Source organism: Oncorhynchus tshawytscha, linkage group LG02 (genome assembly GCF_018296145.1).
Source record: "Oncorhynchus tshawytscha isolate Ot180627B linkage group LG02, Otsh_v2.0, whole genome shotgun sequence".
Taxonomy (NCBI): Eukaryota; Metazoa; Chordata; class Actinopteri; order Salmoniformes; family Salmonidae; genus Oncorhynchus; species Oncorhynchus tshawytscha.
The window spans coordinates 73,034,704-73,061,887 of NC_056430.1; the positions used below are offsets into that span (position 1 = coordinate 73,034,704).

General features: G+C 43.5%; 1 protein-coding gene across 7 annotated transcripts in view; it reads left to right on the forward strand.

Moving 5' to 3' along the window:
* Positions 1-27,184, forward strand: part of LOC121838665 (nuclear factor 1 X-type-like) — a 138,631-nt gene that overhangs the window by 95,744 nt on the left and 15,703 nt on the right. For 4 of the 7 annotated variants that reach the window (XM_042304397.1, XM_042304388.1, XM_042304391.1 and 1 more), the window contains exons 3-9: positions 5,277-5,339; positions 5,506-5,580; positions 11,753-11,879; positions 12,291-12,326; positions 13,790-13,917; positions 14,411-14,467; positions 14,741-14,815. In XM_042304397.1, coding sequence (XP_042160331.1) covers positions 5,277-5,339; positions 5,506-5,580; positions 11,753-11,879; positions 12,291-12,326; positions 13,790-13,917; positions 14,411-14,467; positions 14,741-14,815 — 561 coding nt within the window. The remainder of the gene's footprint in view (positions 1-5,276; positions 5,340-5,505; positions 5,581-11,752; positions 11,880-12,290; positions 12,327-13,789; positions 13,918-14,410; positions 14,468-14,740; positions 14,816-27,184) is intronic. The other 3 variants (XM_042304401.1, XM_042304404.1, XM_042304406.1) reach the window with 3 other exon arrangements.

Here is a 27,184-nt window from a genome sequence, read left to right on the forward strand (position 1 = left end):
TTTTGATTTGTTAAAAAGTTTGAAATATCCAATAAATGTCGTTCCACTTCATGATTGTGTCCCACTTGTTGTTGATTCTTCACAAAAAAATACAGTTTTATATCTTTATGTTTGAAGCCTGAAATGTGGCAAAAGGTCGCAAAGTTCAAGGGGGCCGAATACTTTCGCAAGGCACTGTAGATGCCACCTCCATGTCAAAATAAAAATTATATTGTATTTGTCACACGCACAGTCTTATGACTTGGGGTAAGAAGCTGTCTCGGAACCTGTTGGTCCAGCGTGAACAGTCTTATGACTTGGGGGAAGAAGCTGTCTGGGAACCTGTTGGTCCAGCGTGAACAGTCTTATGACTTGGGGGAAGAAGCTGTCTGGGACCTGTTGGTCCAGCGTGAACAGTCTTATGACTTGGGGGAAGAAGCTGTCTGGGATCTGTTGGTCCAGTGTGAACAGTCTATGGCTTGAGTGGCTGGAGTCTTTGGCAGCTGTAGAACTTTTTGAGGAACCAAGGTCACATGCAAAATCTTTTGAGCCTCCTGAGTGGGAAGAGGCTCTGCCGTGCCCTCTTCACAGCTGTGCGGGTGTATGTACCATTTTAAGTCCTTAGTGATGTGGATGCCAAGGAACTTACAGCTCTCGGCCCGCTCCACAACAGCCCTGTCAATGTGGATGGTGTTCTCCCCCCTTACTCCTATGGTCCACAATCAGCTCCTTGGTCTTACTGAAGTTAAGGGAGAGGTTATTGTCCTGGCACCACACTGCTAAGTCTCTGACCTCCTCCCTGTAGGCTGTTTCATCGCTGTCTGTGATCAGGCCTGCCTCCATCGTCACCACACAGTCTTGGGTGAACAGGGAGTACAGGACAGGACTAAGCACACACCCCTGAGGGGCCCCTGTGTTGAGGGTCAGCATGGCATACTCTCACCACCTGGGGCTGGCCCATCAGGAAGTCCAGGATCCAGTTGCAGAGGGATGGGTTCAGTCCCAGGGTCCCTAGCTTGGTGATGAGCTTAGAGGGGACAACGGTGTTGAACACTGAGCCGGAGTCTGTGGACAGCATTCTCCCATAGTTATTTCCCCCCTTGTCCATGTGGGAGAGGGCAGTGTGAAGTTCAACTGCATCTGTGGATCTGTTGGGGCAGTTTGCGAACTGGAGTGGGTCTAGGGTGTCTGGGATGATGGTGTTGATGTGTGTCATGACCAGCCTTTCAAAGCACTTCATAATTACAGATGTGCTACAGGGCGATAGTCATGTAGGCAGGTTACATTGGAGAACAGACTTGGACAAGGAGAGATAAAAGTGAAGACACTTGCCAGCTGCCCTGTGCTTTGAGAACGCGCCCTGGTATTCCATCTGGCCCTGTGATTGTTAACCTGTTTGGGGTTTCGCTCACATTGGCCAGGGGCTTTCAGGGCTTTCACGCAAGGCACAGTGTTATATTCCTCAAAGCGAGCATAAAAGGCATTTAGCTAGTTTGGGAGTTCTGCATCGCTGGGCAACTCACGGCTGGGTTTCCCTTTGTAATCCATTATCGTCTGCAAGCCCTGCCACAGACGACGAGCATCAGAGCCGGTGTAATAGGATTTCACCTTCCTCCTATATTGTCTTTTTGTTTATGTCAATAGGCTCTTTGGAAGGGTTGCCCCAACAAATTCCTTTTTCGAGAGCAAACAACAAATACGAATGCATGGAGTTTACTAAAAGGTAGAGGCGCTTGGGATGAAACTGATGTCATGGTCAGATGAAAAAAAAGTACATGAAAATAGTACTCTTTGGCCATGCACACCAGTGGTGGGTTTAGCGTCAAAATAATGATGCATATGCAGGAAAGACCCTCATAGCTACTGTAAAATATGGTGGTGGATCTTTGTTATGGGGCTATTTCGCGTCCACTGGTCCTGGTGTCCTTGTTAAGGTCTACGGCATCATGAACTTTGCCAAGTACCAAGACATTTTAGCCCAAAACTGGTTGCCTCTGCCTGGAGGCTGAAACTTGGCCGCAAGTGGATCTCCCAGCAAGATAATAACCCCAAGTGCACATCAAAATCCACAAAGAAATGGTTAATTGACCACAAAAATCAACATTTTGCAATAGCACCCCATTGAATTAAAGAGGGCAGTTCATATGCGCAGACAAAGGATATCAAGGATCTGGAAAGATTCCATCTGAATGGAGGAATGGTCTAAGATACCAATGTGTTATCCAATCTCATAAAACATTTTAGAAAAAGACTGTGACATTATTCTCACAAGGGGAGGGTGGCGGAGTATTGACAGCTGGAGTGACAATAACTTTGACACCTATCTTTTTGTGATTTTTTTTTGTATTACTTGTTAAACAAAATGTCTTTCTCTGAGCAAATGTATTAGTAAAAAATTGCATACAATATAGCTCATAATTATTTATTTTATACATATTTTTTTGCTCGTCTTTATCAAGGGTGCCAATCATTTTGGACCTTGGAGGTGTTGTGCGCTAGGCTGTGAGGTTTCAGGGGGGTAGGAGTAAAGAATGTTAGGCGAGCTGCAGGGGCATGATTTGGGTTTCTGGGGAGGGCTTGGGGGGCTGTGGAGTGCAGATAAGAGGTCTGGATGTGTGTCTAGGATGCTGGGGGAGGATGGGGGAGAGACAGAGACACACACACACTGTGGGGAGGCAGGGGGGCTGGCTGCCTCAGTGCCTGCAGCTGGCATCGGGGTGATAACCAGCAGGCAGTTCCTTCTCTGTAGTGACATAGAGGTACACATAAGTGGTACTGAATCAGAGTTCACCAGCAGTTATAGCAGGGCTACGCTAGCCAGGGCTAAAGCTACCAGAGACGTACAATCAGCTGTGCTGTGACGGTCAGTGTGACCACTTCACCAGAGTGGGGTTCGAGAGTGTTGTTCTAGAGCACTGGGGGTGCTGTTAAATGGGGTTGTCTGTGGGCCTGTAGTGTTGACTGTCCTGATATCTCGTATCATCTCTGATAGGAACAGAAGCTCTCTCTGTCACGCATGCTTCTTCAATCACACCTGTATCTGGGCCACGGAGCAGGTCCAAGTGGTGCTAACCACTAGCCTACAAATCACTCACATCAAAGTACATGGGGATTGACTGAGGAGAATCTGTTGAATCAATTTGTATCATTCCAGAAACCCTGATTGGGTTGAGGGTTCTGTTTACTGTGTTTATTCAGTTAAACCTCTTTAACACCAACTGCTTTCCATTGGATTGTAGCTCTGACACACACACACACACACACACACACACACACACACACAATGCTCTGTACGTACCGTGTTGGAGAGTCAGTGCTTCTTATTATAGATTCAAGAGGCGAAACACAACAGGAAGAAAGTTCAGTGGACGCTGTTTTCTTTCTTAACAGTTTTCGTTGGCCAACGTATATGTTTACTTTGTGTGTGTGTGTGTGTGTGTGTGTGTGTGTGTGTGTGTGTGTGTGTGTGTGTGTGTGTGTGTGAGGGGCGTCAGCTAGCTGGAATGCTTCGCTACCGCCAATGCTAAAATGGCTGCCAAGCCATAAGATGGCTGCCAGGAGCAGCGAGCGAGAAAAGATAAGAGAGGGAGAGTCTGCAGAAGGGAGGAAAAATGAGCTTTCTATTCCTCTCTTTCTGTTTCTCTCCCTTTCTCGCCTTTCTCTCTCTCTCTGTCCCAAACCTCTTCTCCTCTCCTTTTCTTTCCTTCCTGTTCTCTTCCTCTCCCCCCTATCGCTCTGTCTCTCTACTTCACTCTTTCTTTCGCCCTCTCTTGCTCTCTCTCTCTCTCCCTCTGTTCCTCACTTTCTCTGCACCTCTCTCTCCCTCTCCTCTCAGCATTAGCAAGCAGTGAGACAGGTCTGTTTTTTGTTTCTACTAGCTAATCTTATGGCTTAGTGTGGCAAGGCTGTGCTGTGTGTGTGTGATTGTGTGCGTGCGGGTGGTGTGTATGCATGCTTGGTGTGTGTTTGTGCATCTTTGTGTATGTGTCTATGTGTGTTGGCATCAGTCCTCCCCTGCTCTGTTATCACCTACATGCGACAGATAAACACCTCTGTTAGTTAGGACTGGCTGTGGCCCTGCAGATGTCATGCCCACGCCACTGCTACTGTACATGCATACACACGCACTCCGTCATTCAGAAACATACACTCATGCTTGGTTCGTGCCCTGAATGCTGATTGGCTGACAGCCGTGGTATATCAGACCATATACTGTACCATGGGTATGAAAAAACATTTCTTTTTACTATTCTAATTATGTTGGTAGCCAGTTTCTAATAGCAATAAGGAACCTTGTTTTTTGTTGGTATATGGCCAATATACCATGGCTAAGGGCTGTATCCAGGCACTCTGCAGTGTGCAGAAGAACACCCCCTCGGGCCTTATTGCTTAATTATACATAGACTACATTCTGTGCATGGACATAGACTACAAACCACACACACATGCCAGATAGCACACAGTGCATAAACAAAGAAACACACAGCAATCACCAATAGTACTTTCTCTGTGTCAGCCTTGGTTCTCCACTTTGTTCTAATGGATCAGTTATCCTGTAATGACATGCTGGAGGTTAGGGAGTCTTTACTGGAAGACTTCCCCTGTAACACCCTCTCCCTTGTGGCTGTAATCTCTACTCTAGTCCCTGGCTTCTGCGGCCTACCAATGCCAAGAGCAGTAATAAGAGTGTGACAGCTGTGTGCTTGTGTGTTGTGTGTGTGTGTGTTTGTGTGTGTGTGTGTGTGTGTGTGTGTGTGTGTGTGTGTGTGCCACTGCTGCCTTTGTCAATATCTAAAGGCCACTGAGTTTCTGTCACCTTTACCACACTTAGCCTTAAATCCCTCCCTGGTCAGCCCTGTGTGTGTGTGTGTGTGTGTGTGCGCGCACCATCTACCAGCGCAATCATATCCCTCTTCTTAATCTCACTTAATACCTCCTTGCTGGCAGAGTTTTAGGCTGCATAAACAGAACACCTTAAAACACACACACACACACACACAAACAGTAAATCTGAACACCTTGAGACAGGAGTTGTGTGTGGGGGGGGTTAGGAACATTGGGAACATTCTGTGACATTGATATATACAAATAAACACTGTATACAGACACCCTCCTTGACCCTTAGTGAAGCAATCTCCCTACTCTTCTCAAATATCCCATCTGTCAGTATAGAGTCTATGACTGAAGTTCAGAGGGCTCCAACACCTTCTCCCTTCCTCTTTCCTCACATACAGCAGGATACTTTGTATCCACCACAGCCAAGCTAAATCCCTCTCTTCTCTTCTCTTCTCTTCTAGAATCTGGACAATCAGACAGCTCCAGCCAACAAGGAGACACAGACATCAAGCCACCGCCCAATGGTAAGAGAACACTCACACACATACGCACACACACACACACACACACACACACACACACACACACACACACACACACACACACACACACACACACACACACACACACACACATACACACACACACACACCCACACTCATCCTAACACTTCCTCTCTCTCCTCTGCAGGGCACCTGAGTTTCCAGGACTGCTTCGTCACCTCAGGAGTGTGGAACGTGGCTGAGCTCGTCAGGGTGTCACAGAGTGAGTATCTACCCCTCTCTTATCCTTTCTATCTATAGCTCTATCTATAGCTCTCTCTCTATCTATAGCTCTATCTATAGCTCTCTCTCTATCTATAGCTCTATCTATAGCTCTATCTATCTCTATCTATAGCTCAATCTATCTCTATCTATAGCTCTCTCTCTCTATCTATAGCTCTATCTATCTCTATCTATATCTATCTATAGCTCTATCTATCTCTATCTATAGCTCTATCTATAGCTCTCTCTCTCTATCTATAGCTCTATCTATAGCTCTCTCTCTCTATCTATAGCTCTATCTATCTCTATCTATAGCTCTATCTATCTCTATCTATATCTCAATCTATCTCTATCTATAGCTCAATCTATCTCCATCTATAGCTCTATCTATAGCCCTCTCTCTATCTATAGCTCTATCTCTATCTATAGCTCTCTCTCTCTCTTTATCTATAGCTCTATCTATAGCTCTCGCTCTATCTATAGCTCTATCTATCTCTATCTATAGCTCTATCTCTCTCTATCTATAGCTCAACCTATCTCTATCTATAGCTCCATCTATAGCTCTCTCTCTCTATCTATAGCTCTATCTATCTCTATCTATAGCTCTATCTCTCTCTATCTCTATCTATAGCTCTCTCTCTCTCTCTATAGCTCAATCTAGCCCTATCTATAGCTCTCTCTATCTCTATCTATAGCTCTATCTATCTCTATCTATAGCTCTATCTCTCTATCTATCTCTATCTATAGCTCTATCTATCTCTATCTATAGCTCAATATATCTCCATCTATAGCTCTATCTATAGCTCTCTCTCTCTCTATCTATAACTCTATCTATCTCTATCTATAGCTCTCTCTCTATCTATAGCTCTATCTATCTCCATCTATAGCTCTATCTATAGCTCTCTCTCTCTCTATCTATAACTCTATCTATCTCTATCTATAGCTCTCTCTCTCTATCTATAGCTCAATCTATCTCCATCTATAGCTCTATCTATAGCTCTCTCTCTCTCTATCTATAACTCTATCTATCTCTATCTATAGCTCTCTCTCTATCTATAGCTCTATCTATCTCCATCTATAGCTCTATCTATAGCTCTCTCTCTCTCTATCTATAACTCTATCTATCTCTATCTATAGCTCTCTCTCTCTCTATCTATAGCTCAATCTATCTCTATCTATAGCTCTCTCTCTATCTATAGCTCTATCTCTATCTATAGCTCTATCTCTCTCTATCTATAGCTCTATCTATAGCTCTCTCTATCTATAGCTCTATCTATCTCTATCTATAGCTCTATCTCTCTCTATCTATAGCTCAACCTATCTCTATCTATAGCTCTATCTATAGCTCTCTCTCTATCTATCTATCTATCTATCTATATCTATAGCTCTATCTCTCTCTATCTCTATCTATAGCTCTCTCTCTCTCTATAGCTCAATCTATCTCTATCTATAGCTCTCTCTCTATCTATAGCTCTATCTCTATCTATAGCTCTATCTCTCTCTATCTATAGCTCTATCTATAGCTCTCTCTATCTATAGCTCTATCTATCTCTATCTATAGCTCTATCTCTCTCTATCTATAGCTCAACCTATCTCTATCTATAGCTCTATCTATAGCTCTCTCTCTCTATCTATAGCTCTATCTATCTATATCTTCGATTACTAGTCCAACACTCTACCCTGCCGTTTATTATCTATAGCTCTATCTATCTATTACTATAGCTCTATATATCTCTATCTATAGCTCTATCTATCTATCTCTTACTATAGCTCTATATATCTCTATCTATAGCTCTATCTATCTATCTCTTACTATAGCTCTATCTATCTCTATCTATAGCTCTATCTATATCTCTATCTATCTCTTACTATTCAATTCAAGGGGCTTTATTGGCATGGGAAATGTGTTAACATTGCCAAAGCAAGTGAGGTCGATAATATACAAAAGTTAAATAAACAATCAAAATTAACAGTAAACATTACACATACAGAAGTTTCAAAACAATAAAGACAATACAATAGCTCTATCTATCGCTCTATCTATCTCTTACTATAGCTCTATCTATCTATCTCTATCTATAGCTCTATCTCTCTATCTATGGCTTTATCTATCTATCTCTATCTATAGCTCTATCTATCTATAGCTCTATCTCTTTCTATAGCTCTATCTATCTATCTCTATCTATAGCTTTATCTCTCTCTATCTATAGCTTTATCTATCTATCTCTATCTATAGCTCTCTATCTCTTACTATAGCTCTATCTGTTTTTAGCTCTATCTATAGCTCAATCTCTATCTATAGCTCTATCTATCTCTATATATAGCTCTATCTATCTCTCTCTATAGCTCTATCTCTATCTAGCTCTATCTATCTCGATCTAATGCTCTATCTATCTCTCTCTAACTATAGCTCTATCTATCTCTCTCTAACTATAGCTCTGTCTATCTCTCTCTAACTATAGCTCTATCTATCTATCTCTATCTATCTAATGCTCTATCTATCTCTATGTATAGCTCTATATATCTCTCTATCTATAGCTCTGTCTATCATTTCCTCTCTATCTATAGCTCTATATATATATCTCTCTATCTATAGCTCTATCTATGTATCTATCTCAATCTATAGCTCTATCTTTCTCTATCTTAGCTCTATCCCTATTTATATCTCTCTATTTGTAACTCTGTCTATCTCTATAGCTCTGTCTATCTAGCTATAGCTCTATAGCTCTATCTTTCTCTATCTATAGCTCTATCTATCTCTAGCTCTATATCTCTATCTATCTCTATCTATAGCTCTCTCTATCTCTCTCCATCTATAGCTCTATATCTCTATCTATAGTTCTATATCTCTCTCTCTATAGCTCTCTCTAGCTATAGCTCTATATCTCTCTATCTATAGCGCTCTCTATCTCTATCTAATGCTCTATCTATCTCTATGTATAGCTTTTTCTTTCATTCTCTCTCTCTATCTATATATCTCTATCTATCTATCTAGCTCTATATATGTCTCTCTATCTATAGCTCTATCTATGTATCTATCTCAATCTATAGTTCTATCTTTCTCTATCTTTCTCTATCTTAGCTCTATCGATCTATCTCTATTTATATCTCTCAATTTGTAACTATGTCTATCTCTATAGCTCTGTCTATCTATCTATAGCTCTATATCTCTCTATAGCTCTATCTTTCTCTATCTATAGCTATATATCTCTCTGTAGCTCTATCTATAGCTCTCTCTATCTCTCTCCATCTATAGCTCTATATCTCTCTATCTATAGTTCTACATCTCTCTCTAGCTATAGCTCTATATCTCTCTATCTATAGCGCTCTCTATCTATATCTATATCTAATGCTCTATCTCTATGTATAGCTTTTTCATTCATTCTCTCTCTCTATCTATATACTATCTATATATATATCAATTCAATTCAATTCAAGGGCTTTATTGGCATGGGAAACATGTGTTAACATTGCCAAAGCAAGTGAGGTAGATAATATATAAAGTGAAATAAACAATAAAAATTAACAGTAGACATCAGTAGACATATATCTCTATCTATCTATCTAGCTCTATCTATATATATATATATATCTCTATGTATAGCTCTGTCTATCTATTAATATATATAGCTCTATCTTTCTCCATCTATAGCTATCTATCTCTATCTATAGCTCTATTTATCTATCTCTATTTTTCTATCTCTCTCTCTATCAATCTGTCTATCTATATCTCTGTCTATCTCTTTCTAACTATAGCTCTATCTATCTATCTCTATCTATCTAATGCTCTATCTATCTCTATGTATAGCTCTATATCTCTCTATCTATAGCTCTATCTATCATTCTCTCTCTCTCTATCTATAGCTCTATATATCTATCTCTATCTATAGCTCTATCTATGTATCTATCTCAATCTATAGCTCTATCTTTCTCTATCTTAGCTCTATCTATTTATATCTCTCTATTTGTAACTCTGTCTATCTCTATAGCTCTGTCTATCTAGCTATAGCTCTATATCTCTATAGCTCTATATTTCTCTATCTATAGCTCTATCTATCTCTAGCTCTATATCTCTATCTATCTCTATCAATAGCTCTCTCTATCTCTCTCCATCTATAGCTCTATATCTCTATCTATAGTTCTATATCTCTCTCTCTATAGCTCTCTCTAGCTGTAGCTCTATATCAATTCAATTAAATCAATTCAAGGGCTTTATTGGAATGGGAAACATGTGTTAACATTGCCAAAGCAAGTGAGGTAGATAATATATAAAGTGAATATATAAAGTGAAATAAACAATAAATAATTAACAGTAAACATTACACATACAGAAGTTTCAAAACAATAAAGACATTACAAATGTCATATTATATATATATATACAGTGTTTTAACAATGTACAAATGGTAAAGGATAAAAAGATAAAATAAATAAGCATAAATATGGGTTGTATTTACAATGTTGTGTGTTCTTCACTGGTTGCCCTTTTCTCGTGGCAACAGGTCACAAATCTTGCTGCTGTGATGGCACACTGTGGAATTTCACCCAGTAGATATGGGAGTTTATCAAAATTGGATTTGTTTTCGAATTCTTTGTGGATCTGTGTAATCTGAGGGAAATATGTCTCTCTAATATGGTCATACATTAGGCAGGAGGTTAGGAAGTGCAGCTCCGTTTCCACCTCATTTTGTGGGCAGTGAGCACATAGCCTGTCTTCTCTTGAGAGCCATGTCTGCCTACGGCGGCCTTTCTCAATAGCAAGGCTATGCTCACTGAGTCTGTACATAGTCAAAGCTTTCCTTAATTTTGGGTCAGTCAGTGGTCAGGTATTCTGCCGCTGTGTAGTGGCCAAATAGCATTCTAGTTTGCTCTGTTTTTTTGTTAATTCTTTCCAATGTGTCAAGTAATTATCTTTTTGTTTTCTCATGATTTGGTTGGGTCTAATTGTGCTGCTGTCCTGGGGCTCTGTAGGGTGTGTTTGTGTTTGTGAACAGAGCCCCAGGACCAGCTTGCTTAGGGGAGTCTTCTCCAGGTTCATCTCTCTGTAGGTGATGGCTTTGTTGTGGAAGGTTTGGGAATCGCTTCCTTTTAGGTGGTTATAGAATTTAACGGCTATTTTCTGGATTTTGATCATTAGTGGGTATATCTCTCTATCTATAGCGCTCTCTATCTATATCTTTATCTAATGCTCTATCTATCTCTATGTATAGCTTTTTCTTTCATTATCTCTCTCTATCTATATATCTCTATCTATCTATCTAGCTCTATATATGTCTCTCTATCTATAGCTCTATCTATGTATCTATCTCAATCTATAGTTCTATCTTTCTCTATCTTAGCTCTATCGATCTATCTCTATTTATATCTCTCTATTTGTAACTATGTCTATCTCTATAGCTCTGTCTATCTATCTATAGCTCTATATCTCTCTATAGCTCAATCTATAGCTCTCTCTCTCTCTCCATCTAAAGCTCTATATCTCTCTATCTATAGTTCTATATCTCTCTCTATAGCTCTATCTCTCTCTATCTATAGCGCTCTATATCTATATCTATATATCTCTATGTATCTCTATCTAATGCTCTATCTCTATGTATAGCTTTTTCATTCATTCTCTCTCTCTATCTATATATCTATATCTATCTATCTATCTATCTATCTCTATATATAGCTCTATCTATATATCTATCTCTATGTATAGCTCTGTCTATCTATTAATGTATATAGCTCTATCTTTCTCCATCTATAGCTATCTATCTCTATGTATAGCTCTATTTATCTATCTCTATTTTTCTATCTCTCTCTCTATCAATCTGTCTATCTATAGCTCTATCTATCTCTCTCTATCTATACCTCTATCTATAGATCTATCTATCTATCTATCTATCTATCTATCTATCTATCTATCTATCTATCTATCTATCTATCTATCTATCTATCTATCTATCTATCTATCTATCTATCTATCTATCTATCTATCTATCTATCTATCTCACTCACTCACCTTCTCTTTCTTCTCGCTCTGTCTCTCTTATCCCTCAGTTTTTCTCTCCATACTCTTCCAATGTTCTCTTGGCTGGCCATTTGTTCTTCAAATTCCACAATCCAAATGTTGATTTACTGTCTTCTAAATGTCTCCTCCTCCTCCTCCTCCTGTTCCTGTGTTCTCCCAGCTCCTGTAGCCACAGCGTCTGGTCCTAACTTCTCCCTGGCTGACCTGGAGAGTCCTGGCTACTACAACATCAACCAGGTGGCTCTGGGGCGACGCTCCCTCGCATCCCCCCCTTCCACCAGGTACATGTAGGTCTCACTTAAATTAAGTTCCCTCCACTCTATGGTTCCTAGGTGAAACAAACAGCTTAGCGGTCACACAGGTTCCACCCACTCAAAGGTTCCTAATTGAAAAGAGCTGCTCCTCCACCAGACCTGGGTTCAAATAGTATTTGATGAAGGAAAACAAATACAGTTTGAACACAGGTCTGATATCTACAGGCTGTACACGATAGTATGTATGTGGGACATTGTAGACTGCCTCAGTTGATAACCGTTATGAGTGTTCTGGTCCATTCCATCTCTGAGAATTCCATCTCTTTCTTCTCTCTCGTTGTGTCTCTCTGTCTTTCTGGTCTTATAAATGTGTGATGCTCTCTCCTTTCCCCCCTATCCTTCTCTCCACCTCTCTCTCTCTTTCTGTCTTCTCTGGCACTGTAGGTCTGAGGTCGAGCTGTACGCAAACCTTCCACGGAGGTAGTTATTCTGACACACACACACACACACACACACACACACACACACACACTGTCCTGCCGACTATACTTAAAACAAACTCAGAAGAGGTTCTGTGCTCACATCTCATATCCTTAAACGTACTCTCACCCACATCAGCCTTTTAGGTTTACCTCTGTGTCTGTTTTCAACCCTCTCCTTCCTGTCCATTTCTACTGTTCTCATCCTGCTGTCCTCTTCCTCTGCCTGAACTCTCAATGTGACTTCCCTGGTTAAATAAAGGCTGCAGGGAGACAGGAGCAGGGAGACAGGAGCAGGGAGACAGTAGTGGGAGACAAGAGCAGGGAGACAGAAGTGTGAGGCAGATGTGGGAGACAGTAGGGGAAGACAGGAGCAGGGAGGGAGAAGTGGGAGACAGGTGCAGGGAGACAGTAGCGGGAGACAGTAGTGGGAGACAGGAGCAGGGAGACAGTAGTGGGAGACAGTAGTGGGAGAAGTGGGAGACAGTAGTGGGGAGGCAGGGAGACAGTAGTGGGAGACAGTAGTGGGAGACAGAAGTGGGAGACAGTAGTGGGAGAGTAGTGGGAGACAGGAGACAGTAGTGGGAGACAGGAGCAGGGAGACAGTAGTGGGGAGAGTGGGAGACAGGAGTAGGGAGACAGTAGTGGGAGACAGTAGTGGGAGACAGGAGCAGGGAGACAGTAGTGGGAGACAGTAGTGGGAGACAGTGGGAGACAGTAGTGGGAGACAGGAGCAGGGAGACAGTAGTGGGAGACAGAAGTGGGAGACAGGACAGTGGGAGACAGTAGTGGGGAGACAGTAGTGGGAGACAGGAGAGTAGGGAGACAGTAGTGGGAGACAGGAGCAGGGAGACAGTAGTGGGAGGAGTGGGAGACAGGAGCAGGGAGACAGTAGTGGGAGACAGAAGTGGGAGACAGGAGCAGGGAGACAGTAGTGGGAGACAGACAGGAGACAGTAGTGGGAGACAGTAGTGGGAGACAGGACAGGGAGACAGTAGGGAGACAGTAGTGGGGAGACAGGAGACAGGGAGACAGTAGTGGGAGACAGTAGTGGGAGACAGTAGTGGGAGACAGTAGGAGACAGGAGCAGGGAGACAGTAGTGGGAGAGTGGGAGACAGGGAGACAGTAGTGGGAGAAAGGAGCAGGGAGACAGTAGTGGGAGACAGGAGCAGGGAGACAGTAGTGGGAGACAGGAGCAGGGAGACAGTAGTGGGAGACAGGAGCAGGGAGGCAGAAGTGGGAGACAGGAGCAGGGAGACAGTAGTGGGAGACAGAAGTGGAAGCAGAAATGTGTAGGGCTCATTCAGGGATCGAACTGGATTCCTGCCGCAGGGGGAAGCAAGTGTTGACCATTCGACTAGACTCCGGTCCAATAGTGCACTACTTTAGGCCAGGGCCCTAGTGTACTACATAGGGAATAGGGAGCCATTCTTGACTCCTCTCTCCCCTCTTCCTCTCCGCAGCTCTAACAAGAGGAAGTCGTTAGACGACAGTGAGCTGGAGAGCCCCACGGACGACGTCTTCTACCCCGGACGCTCCCCAGCCGCAGGCTCCTCCCAGTCCAGCGGCTGGCCCAACGACATGGATGCAGGTAGGACACTCCCCCTAGCCCCCAAACTCTACCTTTACCCTTATACCTGTACCCCGACCCCTGGACCATTCTTACCGAACTCTTCTCCCCAAACTCACCACAACACACTGTTCTTCAAAACACCTAACTCTAAACACACCTCCCCAAAACACCTCTTTCCTTCTCACTTGTCACTCACTGTTCCAAAATCCACACTGGCAAGATCATCCTCACTAGCATACCACTTAGAAAGCTTGCCCAGCGCTCCATTCTAATTGGTGCGCTAGTGTGGATCTTGGATAAGAGCCTGTCTCTTCTAAACTGATTTGAAACTGACTTCATAACTTCCCAGAACACCTCTTTGCTCCTGCCTCCATTTAAATTGATTCGAGACCAGAAGTGACATTCCACCTATTCATCAATACTAGTGGAGACCTTTCACACACTCTGTCTCCCTAAGACTGATTTGAGACCAGAACTGACTCCATAACCTCTTCTTCCCACCTGTAACCAGGTGGAGACCTTCATTCCCCATCCCCAAGCTCACACCATGTTGACCGTCACCTGATAAGTAAGCAACAATGCAGTACAGTAACCATGAACTAACTTTACCACAATGTTATCCATGATCGATCACTACATCAACTACTGTCTTAAAAATCTTAAGCTGCCCCCTCTCTCTGCCTCTCTCTCTCGCTCTTTCTCTCGCTCTCTGCCTCTCTCTCTCGCTCTCTCTCTTTCTCCCCCACTATCTCTCGCCCTCTATCTTCCTCACCCCCTCTCTCTCTACCCTTCGTCTCTCTCTATATCTCTCATTGTTAACCCTCTCCTTCTCCACCTACAGTGCAGCACCATTTGGCCAGTGTGCAGGAGAGGAAGATAAAACATGAACACGATGGAGTGCAGTTTCCTTACCATGGTTAGAACACATTACACTCATATCTCCCTACTGTATATAACTCATATCTCCCTACTGTATATAACTCATATCCCCTACTGTATATAACTCATATCTCCCTACTGTATATAACTCATATCACCCTACTGTATATAACTCATATCGCCCTACTGTATATAACTCATATCTCCCTACTGTATATAACTCATATCTCCCTACTGTATATAACTCATATCTCCCTACTGTAAATAACTCATATCTCCCTACTGTATATAACTCATATCTCCCTACTGTATATAACTCATATCTCCCTACTGTATATAACTCATATCTCCCTACTGTATATAACTCATATCCCCCTACTGTATATAACTCACATCGCCCTACTGTATATAGCTCATATCCCCCTACTGTAAATAACTCATATCTCCCTACTGTATATAACTCATATCCCCCTACTGTATATAACTCATATCTCCCTACTGTAAATAACTCATATCCCCCTACTGTATATAACTCATATCTCCCTACTGTAAATAACTCATATCCCCTACTGTATATAACTCACATCGCCCTACTGTATATAACTCATATCCCCTACTGTATATAACTCATATCTCCCTACTGTATATAACTCATATCCCCTACTGTATATAACTCATATCTCCCTACTGTAAATAACTCATAACTCCCTACTGTATATAACTCACATCGCCCTACTGTATATAGCTCATATCCCCTACTGTAAATAACTCATATCTCCCTACTGTAAATAACTCATATCTCCCTACTGTAAATAACTCATATCTCCCTACTGTAAATAACTCATATCACCCTACTGTAAATAACTCATAACTCCCTACTGTTTATAACTCATCCCCCTACTGTATATAACTCACATATCCCCTACAGTATATAACTCATATCCCCTACTGTAAATAACTCATATCTCCCTACTGTAAATAACTCATATCCCCCTACTGTAAATAACTCATATCCCCCTACTGTATATAACTCACATCCCCCTACTGTAAATAACTCATATCCCCTACTGTGTATAACTCATATCCCCTACTGTATATAACTCATATCCCCCTACTGTATATAACTCATATCCCCCTACTGTAAATAACTCATATCCCCTACTGTGTATAACTCATATCCCCCTACTGTATATAACTCATATCCCCTACTGTAAATAACTCATATCCCCCTACTGTATATAACTCACATCCCCCTACTGTAAATAACTCATATCCCCCTACTGTATATAACTCATATCCCCTACTGTATATAACTCATATCCCCCTACTGTATATAACTCATATCCCCCTACTGTATATAACTCATATCTCCCTACTGTAAATAACTCATACCCCTCTACTGTGTATAACTCACATCTCCCTACTGTAAATAACTCATATCTCCCTACTGTATATAACTCATATATGTTTTATATAATCTACCTGTTTAACCACATCATTCCTCTTTCAATATGTGTTATATGTATAATTGTATACTTGTTCATAGGCGACACCAATTCAAACCTGCTCCACTTTTCAGCAGCACAGAACACATTGCACTCATATCTACCCAGACTGTGTATACCTCATATCTACCCACACTGTGTATAACTCATATCTACCCACCCTGTGTATACCTCATATCTACCCAGACTGTGTATACCTCATATCTACCCACCCTGTGTATACCTCATATCTACCCACACTGTGTATACCTCATATTTACCCACCCTGTGTATACCTCATATCTACCCACACTGTGTATAATTCATATCTACCCACACTGTGTATAATTCATATCTACCCACACTGTGTATACCTCATATCTACCCACCCTGTGTATACCTCATATCTACCCACACTGTGTATACCTCATATCTACCTACACTGTGTATACCTCATATCTACCTAGACTGTGTATACCTCATATCTACCTACACTGTTTATAACTCATATCTACCCACACAGCGTATATCATATCTACCTAGACTGTGTATACCTCATATCTACCCAGACTGTGTATACCTCATATCTACCCACCCTGTGTATACCTCATATCTACCCACACTGTGTATACCTCATATTTACCCACCCTGTGTATACCTCATATCTACCCACACTGTGTATAATTCATATCTACCCACACTGTGTATAATTCATATCTACCCACACTACATATCTACCCACCCTGTGTATACCTCATATCTACCCACACTGTGTATACCTCATATCTACCTACACTGTGTATACCTCATATCTACCTAGACTGTGTATACCTCATATCTACCTACACTGTTTATAACTCATATCTACCCACACAGCGTATACCTCATATCTACCTAGACTGTGTATACCTCATATCTACCTAGACTGTGTATACCTCATATCTACCTACACTGTGTATAACTCATGTCTACCTAGACTGTGTATAACTCATGTCTACCTAGACTGTGTATACCTCATATCTACCTAGACTGTGTATACCTCATATCTACCTAGACTGTGTATAACTCATGTCTACCTACACTGTGTATAACTCATATCTACCTAGACTGTGTATAACTCAGTCATTCCTCTTTCAATATGTGTACACTCAGTGTATATCTGTACATACACCAACTCACACCTTCTTTACTGTTATTTGTTACCACAGCTACTCTTTCTTTCTCTCTTTCTCTCTCTCTCCTCTTTCTTTCTCTCTCTCTCCCTCTTTCTTTCTCTCTCTCTCTCTCTCTCTCTCTCTCCCTCTTTCTGTCTCTCTCTCCCTCTCTTTCTCTCTCTGTCTCTCTCTCTGTCTTTCTCTCTGTCTTTCTCTCTCTCCCTATCTCTCTCTCCCTTTCTCCCTCCATCCCCTTTCTCTAATTGAAAACATGTGCAGCAGTAGAAACCCTAGGGAGAGAGAGGGAGAGAGGTTCTGTGCTAGGCCCTATGGTTTGCTCAGACCTGCTCCAGTTAGCTGAGCTGTGAATTTAATTAACACACACACACATACACATGCTGTCTGCCTTAAGGCTTCCGCATGCTTCAGTACTGCTGGCACCTAGCTGAACTTGGCTTGGGGAACCAAACGAGTGTGCTTGCATACAACCTTAAAAGACCTTCGCTTGACAAATAAAAGTGACAATAGTACTGATTGTCCATCTTGAGGTGCTGTAGCCAGTATACACTTCCTGAAAATAGTCAGAATTAATCTAAGATAACTCAAGAAATCTGTCATACATTTTTTTGTTTTTGCAGAGGAGATCTTAGTTGCGCAATTTTACATCTAACTAAGCTGTTTGGTGCAGTATTTCTCATGTGAAAAATGTGCATTAAAACGTGTTGTCTATTGTTGAATGACAACAAAGCGCAGACAATGTCTGTCCTCAGTTGCAACACTCACTACCGAGTTCTAAACTGCCTCTGGACGCAACGTCAGCACAATAACTGTTTCTTTGGGAGCTTCATGAAATGGGTTTCCATGGCCGAGTAGCCACACACAAGCCTAAGATCACCATGCGCATTGCCAAGCGTCGGCTGGAGTGGACTCAGGAGAATTGGAAACGCGTTCTCTGGAGTGATGAATCACGCTTCACTATCTGGCAGTCCGATGGACGAATCTGGGTTTGGGGGAAGCCAGCAGAAAGCTACCTGCCCGAGTGCATAGTGCCAACTGTAAAGTTTGGTGGAGGAGGAATAATGGTCTGGGGCTGTTTTTTAACGCTACAACATACAATGACATTCTAGACAGTTCTGTGCTTCCAACTTTGTGCCAACAGCTTAGGGAAGGCCCTTTCCTGTTTCAGCATGACAGTGCCCAAAGCAAGGTCCATACAGAAATGGTTTGTCGAGATCGGCGTGGAAGAACTTAACTGGCCTGCACAGAGCCCTGACCTCAACCCCATCAAACACTTTTGGGGTAAATTGGAACGCCGACTATGAACCATGCCTAATCTCCTAACATCAGTGCCAAACTCACTAATGCTCTTGTGATTGAATGGAAGCAAGTTCCCGCAGCAATGTTCCAACATCTAGTGGAAAGCCTTCCCAGAAGAGTGGAGTGTGTTATAATAGCAAAGGCGGTACCAACTCCACATTAATGCACATAATTTTGGAATAAGATGTTAGAAGAGCAGGTGTCCACATACTTTTGGTCATGTACTGTAGTGTATGTGTAACATATCTGAGTGGCGCAGCGGTCTAAGGCACTGCATCTCAGTGCTGGAGGCGTCACTACAGGCCCTAGTTCGATTCCAGGTGGTATCTACAACCGGCCCTGATTGGGAGTCCCATAGAGTGGCGCACAATTGGCCCAGCGTCGTCCAGGTTTGGCCGGAGTAGTCCTCATTGTAAATTTTGCCTAGTTAAATAAAGGTTAAAAACAATAAAAATGGGTTCTGGACAAAAGTAGTGAACTACATAGGGAATAGGCTGGATGCAGCCCTGGGTGACCCTCTCGCCAATTCATTTAACCAAAACTAATGGACAAACCCAAATTAATTACAAATGTGAGGCATTTGTGTATTTAGTATGTAATGTGTTGAGAGAGAGCTTAGAGATGTGAGATGGCCGTGTGTCCTTTTCTGAGGGACTGAGGGAAGGAGAAAGAGAGATTGAGAGATAGAAGGTGATCAGTTCTACTGTCTGGCAGATGAAATGAGATTTAGAATGGGAGATGGTAAGGAGATGGTAAGGTGTCCAATCAAAAACGCAACTTCGAACACTGGGTAAAATAATATGTTAATTGTGTAGATACTCTGCTAAGATAACCAATGGTCCAATCCTCGTGTCTCTCATAATCCCTCCTTGTAGGGGGGGTCAAAATTAGAGTGACTAAATCAATGGAGGCCTGTGGAAAAAAGTGCTCATAAATCAGGAAAGCAACATCTCGTCAGCTAGGCTGGATGCTGTGCGAAAAGGAAGAATACCAGACAGTCTCACCAATGAACGCCTCATCTTTCTTCTCAAATCCCGAGGACATAAAACAATATAGAGGTAAGATGGGTATCAATGGATATCCATTTTGAGACATGACATGTTTTCATATTTTAGTATACAATGTTCATATTAATGCAAAGTTCCTCTTCTTTTTCGGAGATTTCTCACAAAAGCAAGTGTATCTTTGTGAAATGAACACCGGAGTACTGAGCGTAACGAAAGCTTTTTTATTTTCACAACCTTTAACATTTAATGCAGCTTGCTATTTGCGACCCGTGGACGACCACCACAACATGTGAAACATTTTCGGCGATAACGCTGCACTGCTCTGTCAGCAGAGTTCGCTGCTTATTATGGGATGTATTAGGGTACGACATCTGACTTTTAGGATATGATGTTAACGATATGATAGAGAAAGACCCCACTGAGCGATTCAAAACATAAAGAATCAAATTTGTCTTGGCAAAATGTACTTAATAACATAAGGAAGTGAAATATCAACACCAAAGCAACACTCTACGGTGTGTGTTGCTTTCTGGAGGGTTCCACCTGCTACAGGCAAACCACAGCTGGGAGTTCCTATCCGGGTGGAGGGTAGGAAAACAAGCAAGCACACACAAACAAACATCAGCACACACCACCACAGTAAACCCCTATTCTACTCCCTCCATAGCCAATTGAGCACACACATGCAAAGACAGACAGACAGACAGACAGACAGACAGACAGACAGACAGACAGACAGACAGACAGACAGACAGACAGACAGACAGACAGACAGACAGACAGACAGACAGACAGACAGACAGAGTATGTACAGTAAATGTTGCCAGCAGCCTTGCTACACACACACACACACACACACACACACACACACACACACACACACACACACACACAAGCTCTAGTCCCAGATGGTGCTTCTGTGTGTGTGTGTGTGTGTGTGTGTGTGTGTGTGTGTGTGTGTGTGTGTGTGTGTGTGTGTGTGTGTGTCTGTGTGTGTGGCCTTGGGAGTAGCAAGGCTGCTGGCGACATCTGCTCCACAGGGGCTGGAGGGAGAGTGAAGTGTGTGTGTGTGTCTCGGGGCGCTGGGGGTTAGAAATAACCATGATTTCAAATGAGTTCCAAATGATTCTGAAATGTTTAAGGGGCCTCTGCTGCTTCTAATATGAGTTAGTTAGAGCCTTTGATGGTCTTCTACACTACAGTGTGCGTCCCAAATAGCAGTGCGCTACTTTTGACAAAACACTATATAGGGAATAGGGTGTCATTTGGGACGCAGCCTCTGTTTAGTCTGGATAAGGGAATTCCTTCTGGTTTCCCTTTTACTGCTTTAAGCCAATGCGTGTGTGTGTGTGCGCGTGCGTATGAGTGTGTGGGTACATACGTGCTTGTGTGTTTGTGCGAGCAAGAGACTGTGTTTTGAAGGCACATCTGGTGGCAGGCCTGTTAGTGTAGAGAGGCAGAGGGGTCAACAGGAGCACTTGATTGGTTGCCAGTCCACTGCTGTGGTCTGCCAGGAGGAGAGAGGACAGTGTAGTGAGACACACACACACAGCCAGAGTAGATACATAACATGGGTCTCGTCTCTGTTATTGTAGGGGAAGCCACTGGATGAAATCCTCTGTCAGTTTGTCCCTCTTTGCTCGTATATAGTGGGGTATACACTGAGTGTACACAACATTAAGAACACCTTCCTAATATTGAGTTGCACCCCCACCACCACCTTTATCCTCAGCCTCAATTCACTGGGGCATGGACTCTACAAGGTGTCGGAACCTGTCCACAGGGATGCTGGTCCGTGTTGACTCCAATGCTTCCCTCAGTTGAGTCAAGTTGGCTGGATGTCCTGTGGGTGGTGGACCATTGATACACACATGAAACTGTTGAGAGTGAAAAACCCAGCAACGTTTCAGTTCTTGACACACTCAAACCGGCACGCCTGGCAACTACTACCATACCCCGTCACAGTAACCGTTGGTGTCAGACATCACAGTAACCGTTGGTGTCAGACATCACAGTAACCGCTGGTGTCAGACATCACAGTAACAGTTGGTGTCAGACATCACAGTAACCGCTGGTGTCAGACGTCACAGTAACCGCTGGTGTCAGGCGTCACAGTAACCGTTGGTGTCAGGCGTCACAGTAACCGTTGGTGTCAGACGTCACAGTAACCGCTGGTGTCAGGCGTCACAGTAACCGCTGGTGTCAGACGTCACAGTAACCGTTGGTGTCAGATGTCACAGTAACCGTTGGTGTCAGACATCACAGTAACCGTTGGTGTCAGATGTCACAGTAACCATTGGTGTCAGACGTCACAGTAACCGTTGGTGTCAGGCGTCACAGTAACCGTTGGTGTCAGACGTCACTTTAACCGTTGGTGTCAGATGTCACAGTAACTGTTGGTGTCAGAAATCACAGTAACCATTGGTATCAGACGTCACAGTAACCGCTGGTGTCAGACGTCACAGCAACCGCTGGTGTCAGACGTCACAGTAACCATTGGTGTCAGACGTCACAGTAACCATTGGTGTCAGACGTCACAGTAACCATTGGTGTCAGGCGTCACAGTAACCGTTGGTGTCAGACGTCACAGTAAATTGGTGTCAGATTCACAGGTGTCAGACATCACAGTAACCATTGGGATCAGGCATGGTTCTCCACCTCTCTTCCATGGCTCCAATTAGTCTGACAGCTACAATACACCCGTCCTAGGCCTCTAGCCCTCTTGCCTCCTAGCGCCCTAGCCACATAGCCTCCTAGCCCCTAGCCTCCTATCCCCCTAGCCTCCTAGCCCCCTAGCTCCCTAGCCTCCTAGCCCCCTAGCTCCCTAGCCTCCTAGCCCCCTTGCATCCTAGCCCCTAGCCTTGGTTATAAATTAAACTCACACACACACTATACCCACTAGATCCTAGGCCTGGTTAACTAAAAATGAAATATGTCTGTTAAAGACATAAATGGTTCACACATATTAGTCACTCCCTCCCTCCCACCTGCTGCAGACTTAACTCTTTCACACCGTTTTGTTTACACGCCCCCACACTGCACTCTCTCTCCATAGACTTTCACACATACCCAGCTGGAACCGGAGGAATTGTGGTTGAATGGGATTTTAAGGATTTTAATGTCAGGACCTCAGAAATAGACCACAAAGTTTGGGAACAAATACTGTCTGTTAGAATTCTAGGATTAATATGAAAATTACTAAAAATAGTATGAAAAGGTCCTGGGTCTGAATGTTAAAGTGAATGTGAGTGTGTCTGCTAATCGGTGAGTGTTTGAGTGCGTGGTAATCAGTGAGTGTCTGCTAATCGGTGAGTGTTTGTGTGTGTGTGGTAATCAGTGAGTGTCTGCTAATCGGTGAGTGTTTGTGGTGATCAGTGAGTGTTTGAATGTTTGTGGTGATCGGTGAGTGGAGTGTTTGGGTTAATCGGTGAGTGTGTGGTAATCGGTGAGTGTTTGAGGTAATCGGTGAGTGTGTGAGTGTTTGTGGTAATCGGTGAGTGTGTGGTAATCGGTGAGTGTGTGAGTGTTTGTGGTAATCGGTGAGTGTGTAAGTGTTTGTGGTCATCAGTGAGTGTGTGAGTGTTTGTGGTAATCGGTGAGTGTTTGTGTGTGTGTGGTAATCAGTGAGTGTCTGCTAATCGGTGAGTGTTTGTGTGTGTGTGGTAATCAGTGAGTGTCTGCTAATCGGTGAATGTTTGTGTGTGTGTGGTAATCAGTGAGTGTCTGCTAATCGGTGAGTGTTTGTGGTGATCAGTGAGTGTTTGAATGTTTGTGGTGATCGGTGAGTGTTTGGGGTAATCGGTGAGTGTGAGTCTTTGTGGTAATCGGTGAGTGTGTGAGTGTTTGTGGTAATCGGTGAGTGTGAGAGTGTTTGTGGTAAATGATGAGTGTGTGAGTGTTTGTGGTGATCAGTGAGTGTGCGTGGTAATCGGTGAGTGTTTGAGTGTTTGTGGTAATCGGTGAGTGTTTGTGGTAATCGGTGAGTATGTGGTAATCGGTGAGTGTGTGAGTGTTTGTGGTAATCGGTGAGTGTGTGAGTGTTTGTGGTAATCAGTGAGTGTTTGTGGTCATCGGTGAGTGTGTGAGTGTTTGTGGTAATCGGTGAGTGTTTGTGGTCATCGGTGAGTGTGTGAGTGTTTGTGGTAATCAGTGAGTGTTTGTGGTAATCGGTGATTGTGTGTGAGTGTTTGTGGTAAATCGTAAGTGTGTGAGTGTGTGTAGTAATCGGTGAGTGTGTGAGTGTTTGTGGTAATCGATGAATGTGTGAGTGTGTGAGTGTTTGTGGTAATCATTGATTGTTTGGTAATCGGTGAGTGTTTGTGGTAATCGGTGAGTGTGTGAGTGTTTGTGGTGATCAGTGAGTGTGTGAGTGTTTGTGGTAATCGTGAGTGTTTGTGGTAATTGGTGAGGGTGTGAGTGTGTTTGGTAATCGGTGAGTGTGTGAGTGTTTGTGGTGAATCGGTGAGTGTTTGAATGTTTGAGGTAATCGGTGATTGTTTGGTAATCGGTGAGTGTTTGTGGTAATCGGTGAGTGTGTGAGTGTTTGTGGTAAATCGTAATCGGTAAGTGTGTGAGTGTGTGTGTAATCGGTGAGTGTGTGAGTGTTTGTGGTAATCGGTGATGAATGTGTGAGTGTGTGAGTGTTTGTGGTAATCATTGATTGTTTGGTAATCGGTGAGTGTGTGAGTGTTTTTGGTTATCGGTGAGTGTGAGTGTTTGTGGTAATTGGTGAGGGTGTGAGTGTTTGTGGTAATCATTGATTGTTTGGTGAGTGTGTGAGTGTTTTGGTTATCGGTGTTTGTGTGTGGTAAGTGTTTCGGTAATCGGTGAGTGTGTGTTTGTGGTAATCGGTGAGGGTGTGAGTGTTTATGGTAATCGGTAAGTGTGTGAGTGATTGTGGTGATCGGTGAGTGTGTGAGTGTTTGTGGTAATCAGTGAGTGTTTGTGGTATTCGGTGAGGGTGTGAGTGTTTGTGGTAATCGTGTGTGTGTGTGTGGTAATCGGTGAGTGTGTGTGTGTTTGTGGTAATCGGTGCGTGTGTGAGTGTTTGTGGTAATCGGTGAGTGTTTGTGGTAATCGGTGAGTGTGAGTGTTTGTGGTGATCGGTGAGTGTGAGTGTTTGTGGTGATCGGTGAGTGTGTGAGTGTTTGTGGTAATCGGTGAGTGTGTGAGTGTTTGTGGTAATCGGTGAGTGTGTGAGGGTTTGTGGTAATCGGCGAGTGTATGAGTGTTTGTGGTAATCGGTGAGTGTGAGGGTTTGTGGTGATCGGTGAGTGTTTGTGGTAATCGGTGAGTGTGTGAGGGTTTGAGGTAATTGGTGAGTGTTTGTGGTAATTGGTGAGTGTGTGAGGGTTTGTGGTAATCGGTGAGTGTGTGAGGGTTTGTGGTAATCGGTGAGTGTTTGTGGTAATCGGTGAGTGTTTGTGGTAATCAAATCAAATCAAATTTATTTGTCACATACACATGGTTAGCAGATGTTAATGCGAGTGTAGCGAAATGCTTGTGCTTCTAGTTCCGACAATGCAGTAATAACCAACAAGTAATCTAACTAACAATTCCAAAACTACTGTCTTATGCACAGTGTAAGGGAATAAGAATATGTACATAGAGATATACGAATGAGTGATGGTACAGAGCAGCATAGGCAAGATACAGTAGATGGTATCGAGTACAGTATATACATATGAGATGAGTATGTAAACAAAGTGGCATAGTTAAAGTGGCTAGTGATACATGTAATTACATAAGGATGCAGTAGATGATATAGAGTACAGTATATACGTATACATATGAGATGAATAATGTAGGGTATGTAAACATTATATTAGGTAGCATTGTTTAAAGTGGCTAGTGATATATTTTACATAATTTCCCATCAATTCCCATTATTAAAGTGGCTGGAGTTGAGTCAGTGTGTTGGCAGCGGCCACTCAGTGTTAGTGGTTGCTGTTTAACAGTCTGATGGCCTTGAGATAGAAGCTGTTTTTCAGTCTCTCGGTCCCAGCTTTGATGCACCTGTACTGACCTCGCCTTCTGGATGATAGCGGGATGAACAGGCAGTGGCTCGGGTGGTTGTTGTCCTTGATGATCTTTATGGCCTTCCTGTAACATCGGGTGGTGTAGGTGTCCTGGAGGGCAGGTAGTTTGCCCCCGGTGATGCGTTGTGCAGACCTCACTACCCTCTGGAGAGCCTTACGGTTGTGGGTGGAGCAGTTGCCGTACCAGGCGGTGATACAGCCCGCCAGGATGCTCTCGATTGTGCATCTGTAGAAGTTTGTGAGTGCTTTTGGTGACAAGCCGAATTTCTTCAGCCTCCTGAGGTTGAAGAGGCGCTGCTGCGCCTTCTTCACAATGCTGTCTGTGTGAGTGGACCAATTCAGTTTGTCTGTGATGTGTATGCCGAGGAACTTAAAACTTACTACCTTCTCCACTACTGTTCCATCGATGTGGATAGGGGGGTGTTCCCTCTGCTGTTTCCTGAAGTCCACAATCATCTCCTTAGTTTTGTTGACGTTGAGTGTGAGGTTATTTTCCTGACACCACACTCCGAGGGCCCTCACCTCCTCCCTGTAGGCCGTCTCGTCGTTGTTGGTAATCAAGCCTACCACTGTTGTGTCGTCCGCAAACTTGATGATTGAGTTGGAGGCGTGCGTGGCCACGCAGTCGTGGGTGAACAGGGAGTACAGGAGAGGGCTCAGAACGCACCCTTGTGGGGCCCCAGTGTTGAGGATCAGCGGGGTGGAGATGTTGTTGCCTACCCTCACCACCTGGGGGCAGCCCGTCAGAAAGTCCAGTACCCAGTTGCACAGGGCGGGGTCGAGACCCAGGGTCTCGAGCTTGATGACGAGCTTGGAGGTACTATGGTGTTAAATGCCGAGCTGTAGTCGATGAACAGCATTCTCACATAGGTATTCCTCTTGTCCAGATGGGTTAGGGCAGTGTGCAGTGTGGTTGAGATTGCATCGTCTGTAGACCTATTTGGGCGGTAAGCAAATTGGAGTGGGTCTAGGGTGTCATGTAGGGTGGAGGTGATATGGTCCTTGACTAGTCTCTCAAAGCACTTCATGATGACGGAAGTGAGTGCTACGGGGGCGGTAGTCGTTTAGCTCAGTTACCTTAGCTTTCTTGGGAACAGGAACAATGGTGGCCCTCTTGAAGCATGTGGGAACAGCAGACTGGTATAGGGATCGATTGAATATGTCCGTAAACACACCAGCCAGCTGGTCTGCACATGCTCTGAGGGCGCGGCTGGGGATGCCGTCTGGGCCTGCAGCCTTGCGAGGGTTAACACGTTTAAATGTTTTACTCACCTCGGCTGCAGTGAAGGAGAGGCCGCATGTTTTCGTTGCAGGCCGTGTCAGTGGCACTGTGTTGTCCTCAAAGCGGGCAAAAAAGTTATTTAGTCTGCCTGGGAGCAAGACATCCTGGTCCGTGACTGGGCTGG